This window comes from Bombina bombina, chromosome 4 (assembly GCF_027579735.1).
Source record: "Bombina bombina isolate aBomBom1 chromosome 4, aBomBom1.pri, whole genome shotgun sequence".
Classification (NCBI taxonomy): domain Eukaryota; kingdom Metazoa; phylum Chordata; class Amphibia; order Anura; family Bombinatoridae; genus Bombina; species Bombina bombina.
The window spans coordinates 925,112,812-925,136,924 of record NC_069502.1 but is presented as its reverse complement, the minus strand read 5'-3'; the positions used below and the strand labels follow the sequence as shown (position 1 = coordinate 925,136,924).

Genomic DNA, 24,113 nt, shown 5'->3' with positions numbered 1-24,113 from the left:
AGAAGGGAAATTGGATTATAGAAAATGATGCCTCATATCACATTCTTCAGACATTATTATTTTTTCTTTGTTCTCTTGGTATCTTTATTTAAAAAAGCAAGTATGTAAACATAGCAGCCGGCCCATATTTGGTTCATCACCTGAGTAGCACTTTCTGATTGGTGTCTAAGTTTACATTCAAATAAAGTTTACATTCAAATAAAGATACCAAGAGAACAAAGAAAATTTGATAATAGGAGTAAATTAGGAAGTTGCTTAAAATTGCATGCTCTATCTGAATTATGAAAGTTAAATTTTTGTTACGACTATTCCTTTAACTCCTTTCCGCAAGAATATGCTGGGGTAGTCTCAGGAGCGTGCACGTAGAACATTGTTGCAAACACTGCTGCCATTTAGTGCTATAGACATGTGCATGCTCCTGATACTACCTCATGGAAAAGACATTTCAACAACAGTATGAAAAGAAAAAGGTAAATTTTATAAGCAAAGAAAATTGAAACATTCTTTTTTTTTAAATCTATTTATTTTATTAATTCCAAAAATGTAATTTTGATTTCATGTCTCTTTAATATTGTTTAGAAGCAGAATTAGAAAATGATAACAAATAAATTGGGTCTGTAGTTTAGATAAATATATTTCCATGGTCATTTTTGTTTACACAGACAAACAAGAATTCAGGCACCAATTCCTATTTAGTATCTATTGTTATCACAATGACCCATCCTTGTTACAAAAAAGGCCTTCATGGTTCTTATAATGGTAATTAAATGATGTTATTGTGCCCATATAAGCTGAACAAAAGATGCGCATATTGGGGCCTATTTATGAAAGGCCTGTTGGACATGATCCGAAATTGCGGATCATGTCCGACAGACCTCGCTGAATGCGGAGGGCAATACGCTCTCCACATTCAGCATTGCACCAGCAGCTCTTGTGAACTTCTGGTACAACGCCGCCCCCTGCAGATTTGCGGCCAATCAATCGCTATCAGGGGGGTGTCAATAAACTCAATCGTATTCGATCGGGTTGAATTGTGGCGATGTCTGTCTGCCTCCTCAGAGCAGGTGGACAGGCTATGGAGCAGCGGTCTTTAGACCGCTGCTTCATAACTGGTGTTTCTGGCGAGCCTTCAGGCTCGCCAGAAACACGGGCCCTCAAGTTCTATACGGAGCTTGATAGATAGGCCCCATTGACTTGAACATTCTGATAAAATAAAATCCTAAAATTATATACCACTACTCAAAATAATATTGAGTTAAAGGGATATAATACTCATATGCTAAATCACTTGAAACTGATGCAGTATAACTGTAAAAACCTGACAGGAAAATATCACCTGAGCATCTCTATGTAAAAAAGGAAGATATTTTACCTCACAATCTCCTCAGCTCAGCAGAGTAAGTTCTGTGTAAAAAGTTATACTCAGCTGCTTCCAGTTGCAGGTAAAAAAAAAAAAAAAAACAGCAGCAGCCAATCAGCATCAGCTGTGCTGAGGTCATGAACTCTTACTGTGATCTCATGAGATTTGACTTAACTCTCATGAGATTTCATAGTAAGCTTCCTTTACCTGATTGGTGAAATAAGATGAGAGTGCACGATGCTCATCCCTTCAGATGTCCCAGGACAGACACACTAAAATGCTGCTTCAAAAATCCTTTACAATGGGAGGTGGCTACTGAGGAACTTTTGAGGTAAAATATCTTTCTTTTTTACATAGAGATGTTCAGGAGATATTTTCTAGTCAGCTTTTTACAGCTATGCTGCATCAGTTTCAAGTGTTTAAACATTTGGGTATTATGGCCCTTTAATGTTTGCAGTTATTTAAATTATTGTACTACTAGGCAATAAGCCTGCCCGGTCTATGTTTAAAAAATACAAACCCCCAAGCTAATGTTACAAAAAATAAAAAAGTCAAATTACAGAAAAAAATAAACCAAGGGTAACAGATGGATAGTGAGTGGGATCATTGGTGTATCTGGGCAGTAGTTGGGTGTGTCTATTGGTAGGAAATTCTGCAAATTGGGACATATGGCTGTCTCAGAGGGACAGAGCTAAGAATTAGAGACTGTCCATCTCAAATAGGGACAGATGGGTGGTCTGCAGGAGTAGGTTTCTAACTATTGCTCTGTGTGTACATTGTCTACTTGGCACCGTGAGCGACTTTTTAGTGACAGTAAAGTGAAAATTAAACTTTCATGCATAAGAGAGTGCGATTTTAATTAACTATCCAATTTACTTCTTGTTTTATTCTCTTGGTATCCTTTGTTGAAGTTGCAGCAATGCACTACTGGGAGCTAGCTGAATATATGTGATAAACTAATGACAAGGGGCATTTATGTACAGCCACCAATCAGCAGCAAGCCCTCAGTAGAGCTGTATTGCTCCTAATCCTACCAAGGCACGATTTTCAACAAAGGTTTCCAAAAGAATGAAGCAAATTAGATAACAGAAGTAAGTTGGAAAGTTGATTAAAATCGCACTGTCTGAATCATGAAAGTTTAATTTTGACTTTACTATCCTTTTGTATGCTTTAACAAATCAGTTAATTTGCTGTCTCACAAAATATACAATATTCTTTTTCAATCTTTTTCGATATGCTGTGTTAGATTAGGGTTTTGTTTGCTAATTTAAACGCTGCTAGCAACTGCTCAGTGTCAGACAGATGGTTTTATGATTTCTGATCCTATAAGGAAAACAAGCTTAAACTTCATAGTAGCTAATTTTACTGCAAAACGCCAAAAATATAAACTAAAACCAATATTAAAATAGCATTGTCAAAATAAAATGACCTATTTTGTCACTTGACAAACTGTCTTAATTCTTTGGTATTGCTTCCCTGAAATAGGTTAAAACTTTGCAAATAATTTTCTACCATGAATACATGCTATAAATCATTGACTAATATGGTCTTTTATATTTATTTTATCTCATAATTATATTAAATAAAAATATGAAAACATTAAGGTTATGAAGCAGCCCAAACTAAATGATCAGTTTTCTTTTTTTATTAGAATTAGGGGGGATACACCTTACTGTGTATGCAAAACTTATTTTTTTTGTCAATGCCACTCAAAAAAATAGTTTAAAGGGATATTATGCAGTAAATGAATGCTACAAATAATGATGTATTCTAAGCAAATATTAGCCTTAGAATAATCTGTAGATGTACATTTTACCATTATCTTAGTTGATGTAAGTGTAAACGTTTAGTTTCTATAAAGTACTCTAGACTTTAATACTGTTGACCACCCTCTTTTGCACCAAACCCTCCAATCCTTCGGCATCTGTGACACAGCCCTCTCGTGGTTCTCTTCCTACCTGTCAAACCGTACCTTTAGTATAGCCTTCTCTGGGGCCTCCTCTGCCCCGTCACCACTTTCTGTCGGAGTACCGCAAGGCTCTGTCCTTGGTCCCCTTCTCTTCTCAATCTACACGTCATCATTAGGTTACCTAATTAAGTCCCATGGTTTCCAATATCATTTGTATGCCGAAGACACCCAAATCTACTTCTCTGCACCAGACCTATCTCCTTCCTTGCTAACCCGTGTCACTAACTGTCTTTCTCACATCTCTTCCTAGATGTCCTCTCACAATCTCAATCTAAATCTCTACAAAACTGAGCTCCTTATTTCCCCCTCTTCTTCCAAAATCTCCACCCCCAATCTCTCTATAACTGCCGACAACTCCATCATTACCTCTACCCCGCAACGCTGATGTCTTGGTGTCACATTTGACTCATATCTTTCTTTCACTCCTCACATTCAGTCTTTGGCTAAAGCCTGTCGCTTCCACCTTAAAAACATCTCTAAAATTAGACATTTCCTTACACAAGACACAACTAAGATTTCAATCCACTCTCTCATCCTTTCCTGCCTCGATTACTGCAACTCTGTCCTCTCTGGTTTTCCTAGCTGCCGCCTAGCTCCTTTACAATCCATAATGAATGTCTCTTCCAGGCTCATCTTCCTTACACATCACTCTTCATTTGCTACATCTCTCTGCCAATCCCTTCACTGGCTTTCTCTTGCCTCTAGGATTAAACACAAAATGCTCACTCGAACATACAAAGCCCTCAACTGCACTGCTCCCCCCTATATATCAGACTTTGTCTCCAGACACTCTCCCTCCCGTCCCCTTTGCTCTTCTCATGACCTCCTACTCTCCTCCTCAAGAACATGCAGCCATCATTAGGATGACACAGAAGAATACTTGCTGAGAAGTAAAAAGCGGCCAGCAAGAGAACAGATTGCAAAAGGAGAACTCCCAGACATAGGGCACACTTCCAGGCAATCAAAGCCGCTAGACCTACACACAGGGCTCCAAAAGGGGAAGCACATAACCTTAACGAGACCCACTGCATCCCCGAGAGAGAGGTTACACCCAGATCCCGAAGGTGAATGGTAACCCGGGACCCTCTACTTGTAAACCCAGGGGGCTAGCTACAATGCCAACCTAGTTCCTGAAGATGACAATGTATCTCAGAACCCACTCCTGGGCAAAGAATGACTGGGGGATGAGGGAAGTGGGAGGAATATTTAAGCCTTTGGCTGGGGTGTCTTCCTCCTCCTGGTGGCCAGGTTCTTATTTCCCAAAAGTAATGAATGCAGCTGTGGACTCTTTCCAATTAGGAAGAAAACACACTCTTTCTAACTTTGACCCCCCAAAATCTGTTACACATCTTCAACCACCAAAAAACACCCATGCTAAATAGTTTCTAAATTCTGTCCTGAGTTTAGAAATACCCAATGTTTACATGTTCTTTGCTTTTTTTGCAAGCTATAGGGCGATAAGTACAAGTAGCACTTTGCTATAACCATTTTTTCTTAAAAAATTAGTGATAGTTATATTGTAACATTGATATCAGTTAGGAATCCCTAAATAACCCTTCACATGCATATATTTTTAATTAGTAGACAACCCAAAGTATTGATGTAGGCCCATTTTGGTATATTTCATAACACCATTTCACCGTCAAATACAATCAAATAAAAAAAAATAAAAAAAGTTAACTTTTTCACAAACTTTAGGTTTCTCACTGCAATTATTTACAAACAGCTTGTGCAATAATGGCACAAATGGTTGTAAATGCTTCTCTGGGATCCCCTTTGTTCAGAAATAGCAGACATTTATGGCTTTGGCATTACTTTTTGGTAATTAAAAGGCCGCTAAATGCCGCTGCGCACCACACTTGTATTATGTCCAGCAGTGAAGGGGATAATTAGGTAGCTTGTAGGGTTAATTTTAGCTTTAGTGTAGAGATCAGCCTCCCACCTGACACATCCCAACCCCTTATCCCTCCCTGACCCCCCTCAAACAGCTCCCTTTCTCACCCCACAATTATTACCGCCATCTTAAAGGGACATGAAACCCAAAAATGTTCTTTCATGATTCAGATAGAGAATACAATTTTAAACAATTTTCCAATTTACTTCTATTTTTCAATTTGCTTCCTTCTCTTGTTATCCTTTGCAGAAAGGTTTATCAAGGCAAGCTCAGGAGCAGCAGAGAACCTAGGTTCTAGCTGTTGATTGGTGGCAGCATATAGATATTGATTGTGATTGGCTCACCCATGTGTTCAGAATCGAAACCATTAGTGCATAGCTGCTCCTTCAACAAATGATACCAAGAGAATGAAACAGATTAGATAATAGAAGTAAATTAGAACGTTGTTTAAAATTGTATTCTGTATCTGAATCATGAAAGAAATTTTTTGGGTTTCATGTCCCTTTAAGTACTGACAGAAAGTCTGCGAGTACTAAAATAAAAGGCTTTTTATATATATATATATATATATATATATATATATATATTTTTTTTTTTCTGCAGTGTAGGATCCCCCTAAGCCAAGCCCCAACCTCCCGATCCACCTCAAACAGCTCTCTAACCCTCCCCCTCTACCTATTTTCCGCCATCTTGGGTACTGACAGATGTCTGACAGTACCCAGTTTGCTACAAAATGTGCTTTTTTAATATAAATACAATAAAACCCCAATTGTTTTGTAGTGTAGCTGCCCCCCTCAATACTCTGCACCCTCTGCCGTTCACTCCCAGATCCGGAAATCATTTCCAGCGATGGGCCAGACCGGCAATCCTCCGCCCGCATCAGCTGCTTTATTTATTATATGGATGACGAATCCGGCTTCCTCCAATCGTTGCGTGCCTTACGAGCTGGACGCCAAAGGGGGCATAAAGAAAGCAGCTGATGCGGACGGAGGATCTGCGTTATGTTTACCATAAAGCAAAGGTATTTTAAAGAATGTGTCTTTGTAAACATTAATGAATAAAAGTGCCCCTGTTTTTAAGATTATTTTTTGATCACTTTAATGCCTATCATAACTGTATATTTTAATGATCCAGCTCCAGTATTATCTTTGCCTATAATTTAAATAATTTGGCCATATAATTCAACCTTGAGATGGAAAAAACTGTGGCTTGACTGGAACAGATCAATTGTATTATTCTGTTAAACTATTAGATGTGGAACTGTTAAAGTATGCTTTTAACTGAATATGAACAAGGGTTTTATACTCAGGCTATTCTGAGCAGCTCTTTAAACACTTAATTCTCCACTTGGTGTCAGAAAAATATGATTCAATGTGAAACTCTTTGTGTATTACAACACACTGCTATACATAAATTAAACCTCTTCTATTTAGTTTGACTTCTGATTCTTTTGGATTATGTGAAGAGATGGTGAAATTGAAATAGATAATATAGAAATCAGATAAACAAACATGTGGAAAAAAAGATGTAACACAGCCAAAACCATAAGTAGGTTTGACCAATTCAACATCTTTGGGATCAATTTAAAGGGACATTAAACACTAACTAAATACTAGAAAGAATTATGTATTCAAAGCCAAGATTAGTCTGGGAAAAATATGCAGATGTATTTTTTTTTTAAATTATATTATTTGCAACAGGTGCCTCCATTTTATAACCTAGGTTTCCTTCTTTGCTAAGTCCAATTAAGAACAGTCATAAATAGTTTACTAGAGTGAACAACCATTGACTGTGGTGAATATAGCAGGAATTAGAAAGTTCACAGTTTTCAAAATAAAATTACAGAAAAGGTAGAGAAAATGAATAATACAAGTATAAACAATTGAACATTTTACATTAGAATCTCAGTGTTTAATGTCACTTTTAGTCCCCTCACTGGCAAAATCAAAAATGATACACTAAAAAAAAAAACCCATTAATCCCTTGTGAAGAGTCCCATTCAAAATCATATAACTAATTATTAGGAACCATCATTAATGTTATGTAGACATCTATCACTAAGTCACAGGGACAACAGTATTTGTTATACATTATGGGCTAGATTACAAGTGGTGTGCTATTTAGCGTTCCCACTCGAGCGTAAACACCGCAGGTTAGCACACATATTACAAGTTGCAGGTAAAACTTTTGCACACGAACAAACCCTACGCGCGCTAACTTCAGGACCTCGGATATTGCAAAAGCAATAACTGTGTAAGACCTAAAGCACTCAACCCGAAGTATGTCTATAGGAATAGATATATAGGTATAGGTGTATACAGACATATATTTTCCTGTATGTGAAGAACATTGGAATGTGAAATATTTACAGTAAATACATAGTAAAACACATTATTAAATATAATTATTATTAAGACATACACACACACACACATATATATATATATGGCACTCATACATCTATTTCCAAAAAAACAACTTCTGGATATAACGCTGAGAACGTGCACTCAACTTCTATGGTCGACCATGGCGAGGCCTGTTCTGAGTGAAACCTGTACTGTGAAACCGCTGTATGGTCTTGCCCACCGTACTGCAGCTCAGTTTCAGGGTCTTGGCAATCTTCTTATAGCCTAGGCCATCTTTATGTAGAGCAACAATTCTTTTTTTCAGATCCTCAGAGAGTTCTTTGCCATGAGGTGCCATGTTGAACTTCCAGTGACCAGTGTGAGAGAGTGTGAGAGCGATAACACCAAATTTAACACATCTGTTCCCCAGTCACACCTGAGACCTTGTAACACTAACGAGTCACATGACACTGGGGAGGGAAAATGGCTAATTGGGCCCAATTTGGATATTTCCACTTAGGGGTGTACTCACTTTTGTTGCCAACGATTTAGACATTAATGGCTGTGTGTTAAGTTATTTTGAGGGGACAGCAAATTTACAGTTATACAGGCTGTACACTCACTACTTTACATTGTAGCAAAGTGTCATTTCTTCAGTGTTGTTACATAAAAAGATATAATAAAATATTTACTAAAATATGAGGGGTGTACTCACTTTTGTGAGATAGTATATATACATATATATATATATATATACACACACTGTATATATTATAGCCCTTTGCAGTTAAATACATGGCCATATACCTTTGAACCCTTATACAAATATTTTTATGAATATTTATATGAATAGTTTTAAACGGATAGTGTATATATTGAGTTTAACAGTTTATTTTAATGTATTTATGTTGTGTTTGGTGCAACTTTTATTTTAGCCCTAACCCTTTATGCGAGGTCTAGCCCTAACCCTTTATGCGAGGTCTTCAGTTGCGATAACCCAACACCCGTTAAATTAGATTGCACTCAAGCGAACTTGTTTAAGACCCTTATAATAATATATTACTATATTTGAAATGCCTCTTTAAGGTACTTTATATTTTAAAAAATATACCATAAGCACTCAAAAGTAGTTTTTATAAGATCATTGTCGATTTTGCCACATACTCTTATAAAAGTTTACTGGCCCTGGATTAAAACATAGAGACGAGGGAGTAAAAAGAAAATGAACTATAAAACACTTTAATACTGTGAAATCTACTAATTTTCTACAATTAAATAAAATAAAATTAAATCAAATCCTAAAGGAGGCCTTCCTGCTATCTTTGGATGCAGAGAAGGCCTTCGATCGTGTTGAATGGCAACATCTCCTGAACACTATGAGACTTTTGAACATACAGGGTTCTTTCTTACAGGCGGTGTCTAATATCTACTCTGCACCGATGGCACGAATAATGGCTATTGTTTTTTTCTCGGGTGACATCCCTCTACAAAGAGGAATCAGACAAGGTTGCCCACTCTCGCCCCTCCTTTTTGATCTGGCACTGGAGCCACTGGCTCATAAATTACGTCATGCTTACACAGGAATTAATATCAATGGTTCTTATCATCACCTAGCACTCTATGCAGACGATATGTTGCTTTTCGTAGATGATCCTGCAAATTCTATTCCCAAAATTCTTAATATTATAGAAAAATTTGGTATTTTCTCAGGCTATAAAATAAATATATCAAAATCTGAAATATTATGGTTAAGGAAACGGCCGCACAGTAGAACAATATACCCTTTTAAAGTGGTCACCTCGTCTTTAACCTATTTAGGTATTCTCCTTCACCAGAATCCCAACTATGTTTATCAGCGTAATATTAATAGACAATGCACACAGGCTTCCCAGCAGCTTGATAGCTGGTCTTTGTTGCCACTATCCTTATCAGGACGCATTAATTTAATTAAGATTGTTACACTACCACAAATTTTATATACTCTATTTATGTTACCTTTTTTAATTCATAGAGAAGATCTTTTATCACTTAATCGAGCTATTAAACGCTTTCTTTGGAAAAACAAAAAACCACGCATAGCGGTGGGAAAACTTTTTCTCCCATACTCCGATGGCAGGTTGGGATTACCAGACTTCAGATTCTATAACTGGGCAGTTCTTCTTAGACTGGTGCTTGATTGGCAGCTGGATACTGCACATTTTTACCATAAACACTTAGAACAAGCGGTTCTGGGGGATATTAATATATCCTCTCTTCCGTTCACGGATAGGGGTAAACTACCACTATTGGTAAAAAATAATATCTTATATAAAGATCCATTGCGAGCTTGGAAGCTATCTTTTTAAACATTTGAACATCTCCCAACCTGATTCTAAATATATACCTCTAATAGGAAATCTTGATTTTCCCACAGGCACAGAATCTTTGCCTTTTCGTGTATGGGAGACTAAGGGGTTAAGTGTGGTTGGATGCCTCCTGGACCAGTCCTCTCATACAGTGAAATCTTTTCAGGAACTGAGTAAACAATTTAATATACCCGTACCCACTTCTATGCTTATTTACAGACAAGACACTATATTAATAGTCGCAAAGATAAAAATTAGAACTTTTGGAGCCCCTCACCCTTTGCGGTTATACATACTGCATTTAAAAAGTGACATTACTCAATTACACTATTTTACCAAATTTGACTACGTAAAACAGCACTAGAGTTGCAAGAGACCCTCTTAGATAAGTGGAAGTTGAGGATTGGAAATATAACTACTCCAATTCTTAAAAAAAGTTTAGAAAAGACCAAAAAAGTCACCTTGTCCTCTCAGCTGTGAGAATCTCAGGTTCGTATGTTACATCAAGACTATCTTACTCCTAAACGTATTTCACGTTGGAACACATTAATTAGTAATCAATGTGTCAAATGCTCAATACCTGCCCCAGATTTTTATCATTATTTTTATGATTGTCCTGGCATTAGGAACTTTTGGGGCAGGTTACAACGCTGGCTATTAACAACTTTTAATCTCAAACTCATTATTAGCTTGGAGATGATTTGTTTTCTAGATTGGGACATTAGTTTAAATAGGCTATGCCCTATCTTGCCCTTGGTTTTTCTGTTAGATAGAAACTGTGTTCTATCTTTGTGGATAGAGAGGAAATCTCCCACGGTAAGGCAGCTTACTCATAAGCTGTGGTTACATTTACTTTCTTCTCCCCCTTTTTTTTTTTTTTTCTCTCTTTCTCAGCTCTTTAATATGGTTAGGGAACACTGGAGCCCCGATAATACAAGGCACGGCCACTGTTGGCTCTTTTATTTAATAATGTTAAATACTCTGTTCTATAGATGTATATGGGAGGGGGGAGGACAGTGGGAGCTGGGGAGGGAAGGGAGAAAGGGAGAAAAAAGAATAAAGAGAAAAAATGTGCAACTTTATTTACAAATTACAGAGACACTGTTAGAAACGATACTTAATTGTTATAAACACAGGTGTGTACTGAGTTTCTATTAAAATGTAAAGGGGGTTGGGGGCGGAGGGGATATGGGAAGAAAAAAGGGAAAATGCAAAACTGTCTATTACTCTGAATGTATTGATATCCCTAGATTGGGACATTATGTATTTTAAAGTTTTGTTTAATAAAAAGAAATTTAAAAAAAATTACATAAAATCTTGTTTTTAATAAGTTATCTCAGAAGGATATGTATACCTATAAACACTGTATGATCATTAATGTACTTTTTCCTGTAATGTGAAAAATTTAATAAAAACATTAATAAATAAAAAAAAATCTTGTTTTTAAATTTAATAGTATATATAAAATAGTTTATAGGAGTAAGAAAAATGTGCTTATGTAAGATATCTCAAAAACACCTGATTTAATTTTGTCAGAACATGAAATCTAAACACCAGTGTTTAACCAGAAAACACAATGGCTTTGACAACAGAAGTAGAAAACAGCTAAGGAGAATGGCAAAATGTAATTAACGTGTAGTGACGCATGCATTTATGCATAAAATATAAACGCATAACACATTAGTGTATCACTCACATCATACATTATGCAGAAATCCCTCATGTTGTATAAGAGATGTGGTTGCTCATTTTCACAGCAAGTAACAATGTAAAACAAGGTCAGTTTTGTGATGTAAAACATGCCAATATTCACTTTTTTGATTCTACCAGTTAAAGAAAGAAATTTTTTTTTACAAATTTGCTAAGACTTTGTTGGTCAATGAACTGCTCTGATAAAGGCAACCCCCTCTGCGTGGGTGGGTGAGGGAATGTAGGGTGGAGGTGTTGACCTAGTGGTGGAGCAAACCACTCGGTTTAAGGGAGGGAAGGGCTGCCAGATAGAAAGGGGATAAAGTTAAAGGGACACAAAAGCAAGTGCTAGTAGAGAGAATTCCTTCCCATCCTTTTTATATGTAGGCATTATGTTAAAAAAAAATAATTAATTTATTTCATTTTTTTTAAACATTCATTAAAGGGAATTAGTATAGTCGGATTTAGTTAATGCTGGGTTCATTTGATTAGTGTATTATGTTGCAGTAGGGTTGGCAGGTGTCTGATATTCTACTAGCGCTGCACATCTAGGTGTTAGAGGTAAATGGGCCTTCCATCGGGGTGTAAGTAAGCATTTAAAGGGACAGTCAACACCAGAATTTTTGATGTTTAAAAAGATAAATAATCCCTTTATTACTCATTCCCCAGTTTTGCATAACCAACACAGTTATATTAATATACTTTTTACCTCTGTGATTACTTTGTATCTAAGCATCTTCTGACAGCCCCCTGATCACAACATTTTATATATTATCTATTGACTTTCATTTTAGCCTATTAGGGGGCGATTTATCAAGCTGAGGCGGACAGGGGCGCATATACGAGCCCCTGTCTGCCACAGCTTGCCTCTGGCAGGCTGAATTCCCCTGGCGGAATTCAGAATTGCACACAAGTGCTATTTTGCGCTTGCGTGCAATCCCGCCCCCTGATTGGCTGTGCGCGGGCAGGAGCTGTCAATCTCCCCGGTCAGACTAGACCGCAGAGATTGAATTTTGCCACTTTAGAGGTGGCAAAAGATTAGAGGAAGCAGCGGTCTGATGAATGCTGCTTGTTAAATACGGAGTGCAGGTTCTCTTGTGAGAACCTGCAGCCGTAGTGGGTCGAAAGGCTTGCCAAGCCTTTGATAAATCGACCTCTAAGTGCAGTGTCTGCCACAAGCCACGGGCGTGATCACAATGTTATCTATATGGCTCACAAGAACTAGCTCTCCCCTGTTGTGAAAAGCAAATAAAAAAGCATGTGATTAGATGCGGCCTTCAAGGGCTTAGAAATTATCATATGAGTCTTCCTAGGTTTAGCTTTCAACTAAGAATTACCAAGAGAACAAATCAAAATTGGTGATAAAAGTAAATTGGAAAGTTGTTTAAAATGACATGCCCTATTTGAAACATGAAAGTTTTTTGGGGACTTGACTGTCCCTTTAAGTGTCAGGCTCTTATTGCATGGGGTGTCTAAGGATGGATAAGTTACTACTGCGTGACACATAATGAGAGGGCAGGTTTTTCTAGCTGGTTGGTGATTTGGGTAAGATGATAGTTATGACATTGTTAAAGTACCGTTAAACACAGAAGAATACTTCCTTCAATAAATACATAATAAAAATACAATGCAAAAACATTTAGTTTGAATTTAGAATGAGTAGTAGATTTTTTTCTGACATATGTCAGTTAAATTTTCTTTGCCCCTGCGTCATGTGACAGCCATCAGCCAATCACAAAATGTATATATGTATATTCTGTGAATTCTTGCACATGCTCAGTAGGAGTTGATGCCTTAGAAAGCCAATCACAAAATGTATATATGTATATTCTGATGCCTTAGAAAGTGTGCATATAGAAAGATTGTGCACATTTCGATAATGGCGTTACCCAGGTGCTAAACCAAAAATGGGCTGGCTTCTATGCTTACATTCCTGCTTTTTCAAATAAAAATAGCAAGAGAAAGAAGAAAAATTATAATAGGAGTAAATTAGAAAGTTGCTTACAATTGCGTGCTCTATCAGAATCACGAAAGAAAAAATATTGGGTTTTGTGTCGCTTTAAATGCTTGGAACTGTAATTCACTTTCTTATTTAGGCTATTACAGAAAATTGTACCATATGCTTTTTTTTAATTAGGGCTTGACTCTGTCCACCACTGAAAATAAAGGCAATACAAGTACTTTATGAGCTGCTAAAGGTTAACTATTATGAAAGTTTATCATCTAGATAATGAGTATAAAAACTGCAATATGATAAAAGAGAATAATCATGGACCTAGCTGTCTTAACTAGACAGTGAGAACTAGCACGTTCAACTAAAAGAAGCCGCATGAATCAGACAATGTACATTGACACTACTGTGATCAGAGAATGCGGAGTGATACAGCGGCATAAATCTGAGCTCCAACATAGCTGTACGGATTAGACAACAATCACTAATACAGCTGCATGCCTTAGGCACTGAGCAGTGACTGGGTGGATTAGGCAGCAAACATTTAAGGGACATGAAAACCAACATTTGTCTTTCATGATTCAGATAGAACATGCAATTTTAAACAACTTTCTCATTTACTTCTCTTATCAAATTTTCGTCATTCTCTTCTTATTTTTGTTGAAAAGCAGGGACGTAAGCTCAGGAGTGTGCACGTGCCTGGAGCTCTATATGGCAGCAGTTTTGTAATAATGTTATCCAAATGCAAGAAGACTATTTCCTGCCATGTAACGCTCCTAGATGCCTAACTAGGTATCTCTTCAACAAAGAATAGCATGGGAACAAGGCTAAATTGATAATAGAAGTAAATTGGAAACTTTTTTTAAAATTCTGTGCTCTGTCTGAATCACAAAATAAAATGTTAGTTTCATTTCCCTTAAAGGGACACTGAACCTAATTTTTTTCTTTCGTGATTTAAATAGAGCATGCAATTTTAAGCAACTTTTTAATTTACTCCTATTATCAATTTTCTTTGTTCTCTTGCTATCTTTATTTGAAAAAGAAGGCATCTAAGCTTTTTTTTAGGTTCAGAACTCTGGATAGCACTTTTTTATTGGTGGATGAATTTATCCACCAATCAGCAAGGACAACCCAGGTTGTTCACCAAAAATGGGCCGGCATCTAAACTTACATTCTTGCATTTCAAATAAAGATACTAAGAGAATGAAGAAAATTTGATAATAGGAGTAAATTAGAAAGTTTCTTAAAATTGCATGCTCTATCTGAATCAAAAAAGAAAAAATTTGGGTTCAGTGTCCCTTTAAACAAAGCTGAATGAATAACAAAGATAGGTACTGGTACAAGTTTTAAGGCCCTAGAGCTCTCAGGACAAAAGAACAGCAGACAGTACCCTGCAACATTACCTAAATCTATTATATCATATATTTATATAATTTTATATTGTTTGCTTGTTTAATAGCAATAAATTTATATGCGGCCCTTAAAGGAATAGTAAACCCAATATTTTTTTTTTTCGTGATTCAGATAGAGCATGCATTTTTAAGCAACTTTCTAATTTACTCCTATTATCATTTTTGTAACATTCTCTTGGTATCTTTATTTGAAAAAGCAGGAATGTAAACTTAAGAGCCGGCCCATTTTTGGTTCAGCACCCTGGGTAGTGCTTGCCGATGCTCCTAAACTTAATACTCCTGCTTTTCAAACAAAGATACCAAGAGAACAAAGAAAAATTGATAATAGGAATAAATTAGAAAGTTGCCTACAATCGCATGCTTTGTCTGAATCACGAAAGAAGAAATTTGGGTTTAGTAACCCTTTAAGGCTTCTTTAATATTGATCTACAGCCCCTGAGAGCTAGGATGTTGGTCATCACTGACATAGACAACAGACAGTTATACAGTTGTATGAATAAGCCAATGAGCACGGCTACAGGTGTCTGGAGAACACAATCAGCAGTCATGCAGGTGTGTAAAAATGACAATGAGCGCTACTAAAGACCCAAGCACCACACAAACAGCAATCATACAGGTGAGTGGAAATGACAAAAACTTTCAGATTGCTTTTTTAAATATTGGATATGTCCCTTTAAACATTGTATTTGTATTTAGCTTTTTCTAAAGCAACACCATCTAACAGATACTCAAGCAGAGCGTTCATCATATGTGACAAATATAGCCTGAGCTTTACCTGGCTTGCATTCATAAAGGTCACAGCATTCCCCAGGCTTCCCTGATGCCTTGGACACAAGGATGTTTAAGTAACCTGGCTGGCATACTTTTCTGAGACATCCAGCTGGATTGCATACACAGCGGCTGGGCAGTGGGCAGCACTCGCCGGGAGGAGCATAGCCTTCAATGAGAATAGAGTCTTCAGGGCAACGTGGAGAAAACTGCACCTCGCACCTTGCTATTGAGCAGTCTGGCTTCTCTTCTGAAAAAAAGCATTAAAAAAAAATAAAACAATCAAGTTATATATTCAACAAAATCAGTTTAGCACAGGGCCACCCATAGCATTTGCAGGGTCATGGGCATGAAAAAAATTGTGTAGGCCCCTCAGCCCAGTCTCACTACCCCCTCTCTCTATTTGCCCTACTCCCCTGTACACCCAACACCAGTGTGTCCTATATAAAGAATAATACTATATATATATCACGTCTTGATACCATAAACTAAATGCAGCATGTATATTGCACCTTCTCATACCTTAAAGGGCCATAATACCCAAATGTTTAAACACTTGAAAGTGATTCAGTATAGCTGTAAAAAGCTGACTAGAAAATATCACCTGAACATCTCTATGTAAAAAAGAAAGATATTTTACCTAAAAAGTTCCTCAGTAGCCACATCCCATTGTAAAGGATTTCTAAGCAGCATATTAGTATGTCTGTCCTAGGACAGCTTAGGGGATGAGCCTCGTGCACTTTCATATTATTTCACCAATCAGGTAAAGGAAGCTTACTATGAAATCTCATGAGAGTTAAGTCAAATCTCATGAGATCACAGTAAGAGTTCATGACCTCAGCACTGCTGATGCTGATTGGCTGCAGTTTATTTCTTCATTTTTAATTTTTTTTTTACCTGCAGCTGGGAACAGCTGAGTATAACTTTTTACACAGAACTTACTCTGCTGAGCTGAGGAGATTGTGAGGTAAAATATCTTCCTTTTTTACATAGAGATGCTCAGGTGATATTTTCCTGTCAGCTTTTTACAGTTATACTGCATCAGTTTCAAGTGAGTTAGCATATGAGTATTATGTCCCTTTAAGGATCGATTGCATATTGGCTGATAAACAGATCTCCCACTGCTTTATTGATGGGGGGGGGGGGAGTAAAATATTTTAAAAATGTATCTCTTAGATGCAACAAAAAATACTTTAATATCACTTTAAGCCCCTGCTAACTGAATAGGAACCATTAGATTTAAAAATGTAATAATTATCATCAACAATATTTACTTGTTAACTTAAAGGGACATTCTAGTACAAAAATGGTATGCTCTAATTTTTTAGTAAAGGCAATTCTTGTATTACTGACACCCCAATTCTATATATTTATCTGCTGATCCCAAGAAGGAAACAGCAACTGAGCCTATCAGCAGCAACAGAGGTGCAACTCTGCTAATCAACGTCTATGTTAAGCTCAGGAGCTGCAGTGCTTTGCAGCTCCAATTTGGACTTATTTGTTTAATTCCTTTGTGACGTTTAAATGAATAGAGTTAGAGCCTCAATAGTAGAACATGAAAATGCTTTATTGAAAGTAATTTTTATGCTAAAATGTCCCTTTAATAAGGTTTAAAAATTCTAAATAAAAATACCTTATTAATTTGTTCTTATCACTGTAACTAAGAATATGATCTTTACTTCTTATTGTGCATTAAATTATATATTTCATTAAAGCAAGTACTGTTAATTCCAGTGAATACTGCAGTATTTGAATGGCTGAGTTCTGAATCGATTTTATGCATTCCCAGCTTCTTGAACTGCCTAACACAAGGGTCAGGCTGCAGCGGCAAATTTATAATTCTAGTTGTGCATCTGTAGTATTGACTGATAGTCCTGTAAGAAGTATACTGCTTTTTTTCCATTGCTTCTTTTCCTAACAAAACTATTTAAACAGCACAACAACTCATAATTAAAAGGGCATACAAGTGCAGCTCCAGAGCAGCAATGGACTACTGAGAGCTATCTGAACACAGCTAGTGAACCAATGACAAGAAGCGTATGTGTGTAGCCACCAATTAATAAAGACAAAAAAAAGACACTGAAGGTAGACTGGAACTGAAATATTACAATGCCCTGCTTAGAAAATTATTTTAAAAACAGTTGTACAACAATAGTATTTAAAGGGACAGTCAACACCAGAAATGCTGTTTAAAAAGAAAGATAATCCTTTTATTACTTATTCCCCAGTTTTGCATAACTAACACAGTTATAACACACAATTTACCTCTGTGATTACCTTGTATGTAAGCCTCTGCAGACTGCCCCCTTATTTCAGTTCTTTTGACCGACTTGCATTTTAACCAATAATTGCTCACTTCTAGGTCACTTCACATGCATGAGCTCAATATTATCTATATGAAACACATGAACTAATGCCCTCTAGTAGTCAAAATGCATTCAGATTAGAGGCAGTCTTCAAGGTCTAAGAAATTAGCATATGAGCCTCATAGGTTTAGCTTTCAACTAAAAAAACCAAGAGAACAAAGCAAAATTGGTGATAAAAGTAAATTGGGAAGTTGTTTAAAATTACATGCCCTATTTAAATCATGAAAGTTTTTCTTGGACTTGACTGTCCCTTTAAGAACAAGCTCATATTATGATCCCCATGAGATATATTTTTCAAAATATTTCCTTACATTCCCCTCCCCCAATGTTTTTTAAATAGCTCCTAAGGGGTGGAGACTCTTAGTTCAGTGGCTGAGTTTGGAAGGTCCACAGGATGGCACGAAATCACCTGAGGGTGCAGTTTAAAGTATGGACCTGTGCCAGCTTTGAGCTTGCTGTGGCATTGTTTATACATTGCTGAGTGATGTTTGTAGGATTCCAAACGTCCTAAATGAAAACAGGGAAACTAAGATGTATCTCTTAATTAAAAGAGGTATAATGATTTAGGAGCAGTATTAGCAGAAAAATAGATTAGCCCCTGAGATCTGCCTCAATAATTTAATCACATTTTTATTATTTAGTCAGAGAGAAAAATATTTCATAACTGTGTATCTTTTTTTAAGCATTTCTTTATAACTCGCACATAACACCATACAGTTTATAGCTTCATTGATTACATGAGACGGTAGAGCTTCTGTCATAAATCATGATTTTTTTTCTTTTATCTTTAAAGTAATTACCACTATTACCTTTCATTTACAAAGTGCCAAAATGTAGCACTGTTCAATGAACTGCAAAATAAAATGCCAATAATGACAAATACCGTAGACAGAAAAAGCTGTAGACAGGATCCAAATTATTGTCTTATAATTAGTCAAAAAGAAAAGTTAAGACAAATACATAGTTTTTACATTATCCAAACTAAGTATATATATATATATATATATATATATATATATATATATATATATATATATATATATATATATATATATATAATATCTGTAACTATGCCATTTAAACCAGAAAGTAGTATGTTTTACACTCTGAGATGAACTGATTAAAATAAAGAAGTTTATGATGAATGGGTAGGTATGAATAAGTCAAATATGCAAGTCCGAAGCACTTAAAATTGCTCCAATTTATTCAGATATATAAATTCAGATACATATGGATATGCAACTTTTTGGGCTTAATGGCCCTTAATCATGCAATTGTATTGATATGTTTGAATATTTTAAGTGCTGTGGACTTTTTGCATATTTGGATTATCATTGGGAGTTTTAGAGGTTATTCCAGTCCTACGTGCATGTACCCTGTGGATGATCCTACTATGCTCACTTTGTGTTTCATAGGTATGAATAAGTAAAACTTCAAAATAAAAACAAATTACAGGGGGGGGGGGGGACTTTTTTGGGGACCAAAAATATTAAAGGGGAAAGAAAGTTAAAAAGTAAACTAGAGTATAGAATTTTAAAATACTTTTCAATGTATTTCTATTAACACATGTATTTTGGTCTCTTCTCAAGACAAACAGGATTACTTTAGGTCATTCAAAAGGTTATGTTTATGGAAACGAAACGCGTTTGACCAGGTTGTTAACAGTGTGTACTGAATTTTTAAATGAAGGAAAAAAGAAGCATTTTCAGTTTTAATACATCAGCCTGGATTGCTACTTTGTTCTACCGAGTGTGGTTGCTGCTGGATATCTTTTTTCTGTTTGAGCGATGATGGAGCGATTTCTTTCGACACCGGCTCTACATGGAAAGCATTGAACATAAAATACACAGATTAGGGGAAGTCAGTGCAGCAGTGTGAAGAACGCTGTGTAATGTGGCAACAAACAGATTAACTGAAGTTTCCTCGAGCGCTTCCCTCAAGGCTGTTATTATTTTAGAGACCATCCTGAAGTCATTTGATGATCATCAAACTACTTTAGAAGTCATTTGCACATCATCAGACATCATCAGGCTTGAAAAGTCATCAGCTAAGATAAAATATTCTGGGTGAAGACTTTAGAATGATTAGCAGATTATCTTACTAAATACTTCACAAGCATGAACAGCCTTTTAATGACTCTAAAGTCATCTCATTGAAATATTTTGGCCTGTGGGCATACTTCAGGATGGCTTCAGATGACTAGTCTGGAGTCATCGATTACTTCAGAATGACTCCAGGAAGATCATCCTTTTTGACTAGGATTGGTATTCTTTGTTGAAAATAATACCTAGGTAGGTAGGCTCAGGAGCAGCACTACAGGGAGCTAGCTGGTGATTGGTAGCTACACATATATGCCTCTTGTAATTGGCTCACCAGATGTGTTCAGCTTGCTCCAAGTAGTCCATTGCTGCTCTGGAGATAACTTTAACTATGTGCGTTATTGAACATCAAATAACATATTCTGTAAAATATCTAATGAAATAAAGTAATCCAAAAAAAAAATAGCAAATCTTTTTTTGTTGTGTGTGTAATTTAAATAATGTGCTTTACCCACTCCACAGAGGTAATGCAGTTACTATCTATTTCTGCCCATATCTCTATCTATCTATCTATCAATCTATCTACCTAATCTATTCCTATCTATCTAAATTTTTGTATCTATCTATCAATATAACTATCTATTATCTGTTTGTTTGTTTGTTTGTCTGTCTGTCTTTCTATCTACTCTAGGTTCTCAAGTTCTTATTCTAAGCATTTACAGTTCAGCATATTAAAGTGGATTCATTCTGTTGTTTCACAGTGGGATAGCTTTATCTTGTCTTCTTCCTACACTGTGTTTTCCACATGAAATTTGACATTGCAAAACTATGTCTCAATAATAGCTACTGAATCCAAATTATCTCTTCATTATTACAATTAGTTCTGGGTTATGTCAATGCAATTAAATAAAATTACAATATACCTGATGCCTCACCTCCCTAGATTTCCTGCTATCACAACAAAACAACAGCAACACATTTGCTATAATAACATTGTGCAGAATAAATGTATGGTCAACATTAAAAGTCTTTAGAGGCTGTGATTCTGCTGTTATTGATAATTTGTGTCAAGTGTTACTCAGTATACAAAACCTGAAAAGTATGCACAGATTTTTAAAGTAGCCAGATACACGTTTGATTTATTTTGTATTATAGAGGCATTTTGTTCCTGTTGCATTCGCCAGTGAATGAAGATAACTGTATCTCAGAGTTGTGGGATTTGTTCTAATCAACCAATCAGCATTTAATCCCTAGGGATTGGTAAAATATTATTAAAAAAAAAAAAAGTGCTAAATATTAAACATGTTTTAAACTTTTGACATATTGTACTTTTTATTCTTTAACAAGTAACAATTCTTTAAAGGGACATGAAACACAAATTATTTTCTGTCATGATTCAGATACAGCATACAACTTTCAAATTCACTTATATTATCTTACTTGCTTTGTTCACCAGCAAATTAGTTTCACTGTGCATAATTTAAGATTTCATATTAAAATACAAAAGTGTATACTGTCCTTATAAAGTAGGGTTGCCATATTGTCACTTTATGGGAGGACACTAATGAAAAATACATATGTGATGGGCTGTTTAAATATGTGTTTTGAATAATGTTCCATTAAAAGGACCCTGACATATGTATTTTTCATATGTGCCCTCCCTTCAAGGGAAATAATACCCAAATGGTGAAGCACTTGAAAGTGATGCAGCATAGCTGTAAAAAGCTGAGTGGAAATATCACCATAACATCTCTAGGGGAAAAAGGAAGATATTTACCTCCAAATTTCCTAAATATTCACACCTCATTGTAAAGGGACTTTAAGCAGCCAATCAGGATACTAGTCCTAGGACTTGCAAGGGAGCATGCACCTGGTATTTGCAGACACAATCATGTTATTTCCCTATTCAGTTTAAGGAATCTTGCAAGATTCTAGTGAAATCTCATGAGATCACAGCAAAGCATAGCTTGACATCAGCACTGCTGATGCTGATTGGCTATTTTGGCTATTTTTTTTTTTTTTGTTTTTTCAACTTGCTACTGAAGTATAACTCTTACCAGAGCACTTGCTCTTGTGAGCTGAAGAAATTTTGAGGTAAAATATCTTTTTTTTTTACAAAGAGATGATCAGGTGATATTTTCTTGTCAGCTTTTTACAGTTATACTGCATCACTTGCAAGTGAATTAGCATATGGGTATTATACCCCTTTAACGCTGCAATATGGCAAAAAAGAATGTTGAAGCGAATACCTAGGTAGCCTCAGAAACGTGCATGTTTTTTGAGGACCATATGGCAGCAGTGTTCGCAATTTCACATATTTTTGCAAACACTGGAATATGAACAGGACAAGGCAAACTCATAGTAGTGCATTTCTGTTCCTGAGCCTACCTAAGTATATTCTTTAACTAAGGATAGCAAAAGCATAAAATACATTTGATAAAAAATAAATTAAAAGTAAAATGAGAAATTGTTTTAAATTGCAAACTTTATCAGAATCATTTAAGTTTAATTCTGACTTTACTGTCCCTTTAAAAATAAAAAAGGGACACAATGCAACAAAAACTTGGAATTTATTCATGGCTTTGCCTATTGATCTGTTATATGAAGAAATTGTGTTCTTTACAAATATATTTCAATTGCTAGGTGCATTCCTCCATACTTCATGCATACTTAATGCATTTGTATGTTCTTTTTAGCATTAAACGAAGAGAAAAAATAATAACGTTCCAAAAACAAAATAAGCCAGCCACTCTAACCACTGATTCATATACACAGACATTACTAATGTTATATAAGCAAAAGACTCGGACACACTAAAAGACATCACTGAACTTTTCCACTAATGCTTTTTGAAATGAGCAGCAAATGAACTGGAAACAGCAGAACATCATAGACCAGGGACATAATAGAAAAATGAATTTCAAATTGTTCATACTTGTGTATTCAGGGGTGTGCTGTCAAGAAATGTATCAGAAATCTCAATAAATTGCAGAATGTTCTTTTATTCAAATAAAACATTTGCTAAGTGCAGAACAGCATTTGTTCTTTAAAGCTTTCAGAAAAGTTTCAAAAAAGCACATTACTAAGTGTTCCTTCATTTGTCCATCAACATAGAAAGTCATCTATATGCTGGGCATTGAAAAATATTCAACTAGATTTTTCCCCAAAATCTTTTTGTATTAAATTATACATGTGTCATATGTGTGTGTGTGGATGATACACTAAAAGATTTAGTGCATGAGGAATGTAACTTTATATCTCGGAAAAATAAGACCTTGGGGAATATGCTGTCACCCTCTATGTTGCCCACCAATAAGAATAGGAATTGGCTCTCTTTAAAGCCTGGTTTCTTAAAGTGCAGTAGCACTAGATGCAAATCTTGTTCATTTGCTTTGTTTGGCCTAGAATTTACCTTTCAATCAAAGGGTAAGACATATCAGATTGGACAGTATTCTACATGTAATTCTTCCTTTGTAATATATCTTCTCACCTGCAGGGGGTGTAATAAACAGTATGTAGGGCTCACTACCCGCCCCCTGAAAGATCGCTTTTTGGAGCATCTTAGGTCAAATTGAATATCCTTAGTCCACTACCCCTGTGTCGCTACATTTTAAAAGAGAACACAATTCAGATGTTTCCCTCTTAACATTCCAGTGTATCCAAGTTATCCCTAGACACCCCAGAGTGGGCAATAGAGAAGAAATTCTCAGAAAAAGAGAACTTTCTGGGACTTTTCAATTGGACACTAGCGTGCCAAGAGGTTTAAACTCTGAGTGGGGTGTGAAGCTTTTTACTAAATAAATAATATTTTGCGATTATAGTATTTCAGCTTTGAAATGATATATTTCACATATAAAAATGGTATTCTCTTTTCACATTTGCCTTAAATGTTCTGCTGTATTAATATTGATATTCTTTGTACCATCTCTATTGGTTATTTCTTTATATGTTATTATTTTGCTATATTTATTGTAT

At 35.9% G+C, this 24,113-nt stretch overlaps 1 protein-coding gene across 3 annotated transcripts in view; it reads right to left on the bottom strand.

The window, feature by feature from the left end:
* The window catches only part of CRIM1 (cysteine rich transmembrane BMP regulator 1), a 1,124,265-nt gene that overhangs the window by 657,084 nt on the left and 443,068 nt on the right, over positions 1 to 24,113 (bottom strand). For 2 of the 3 annotated variants that reach the window (XM_053711878.1, XM_053711880.1), the window contains one exon: positions 15,741 to 15,983. In XM_053711878.1, coding sequence (XP_053567853.1) covers positions 15,741 to 15,983 — 243 coding nt within the window. The remainder of the gene's footprint in view (positions 1 to 15,740; positions 15,984 to 24,113) is intronic. The other variant, XM_053711879.1, reaches the window with a different exon arrangement.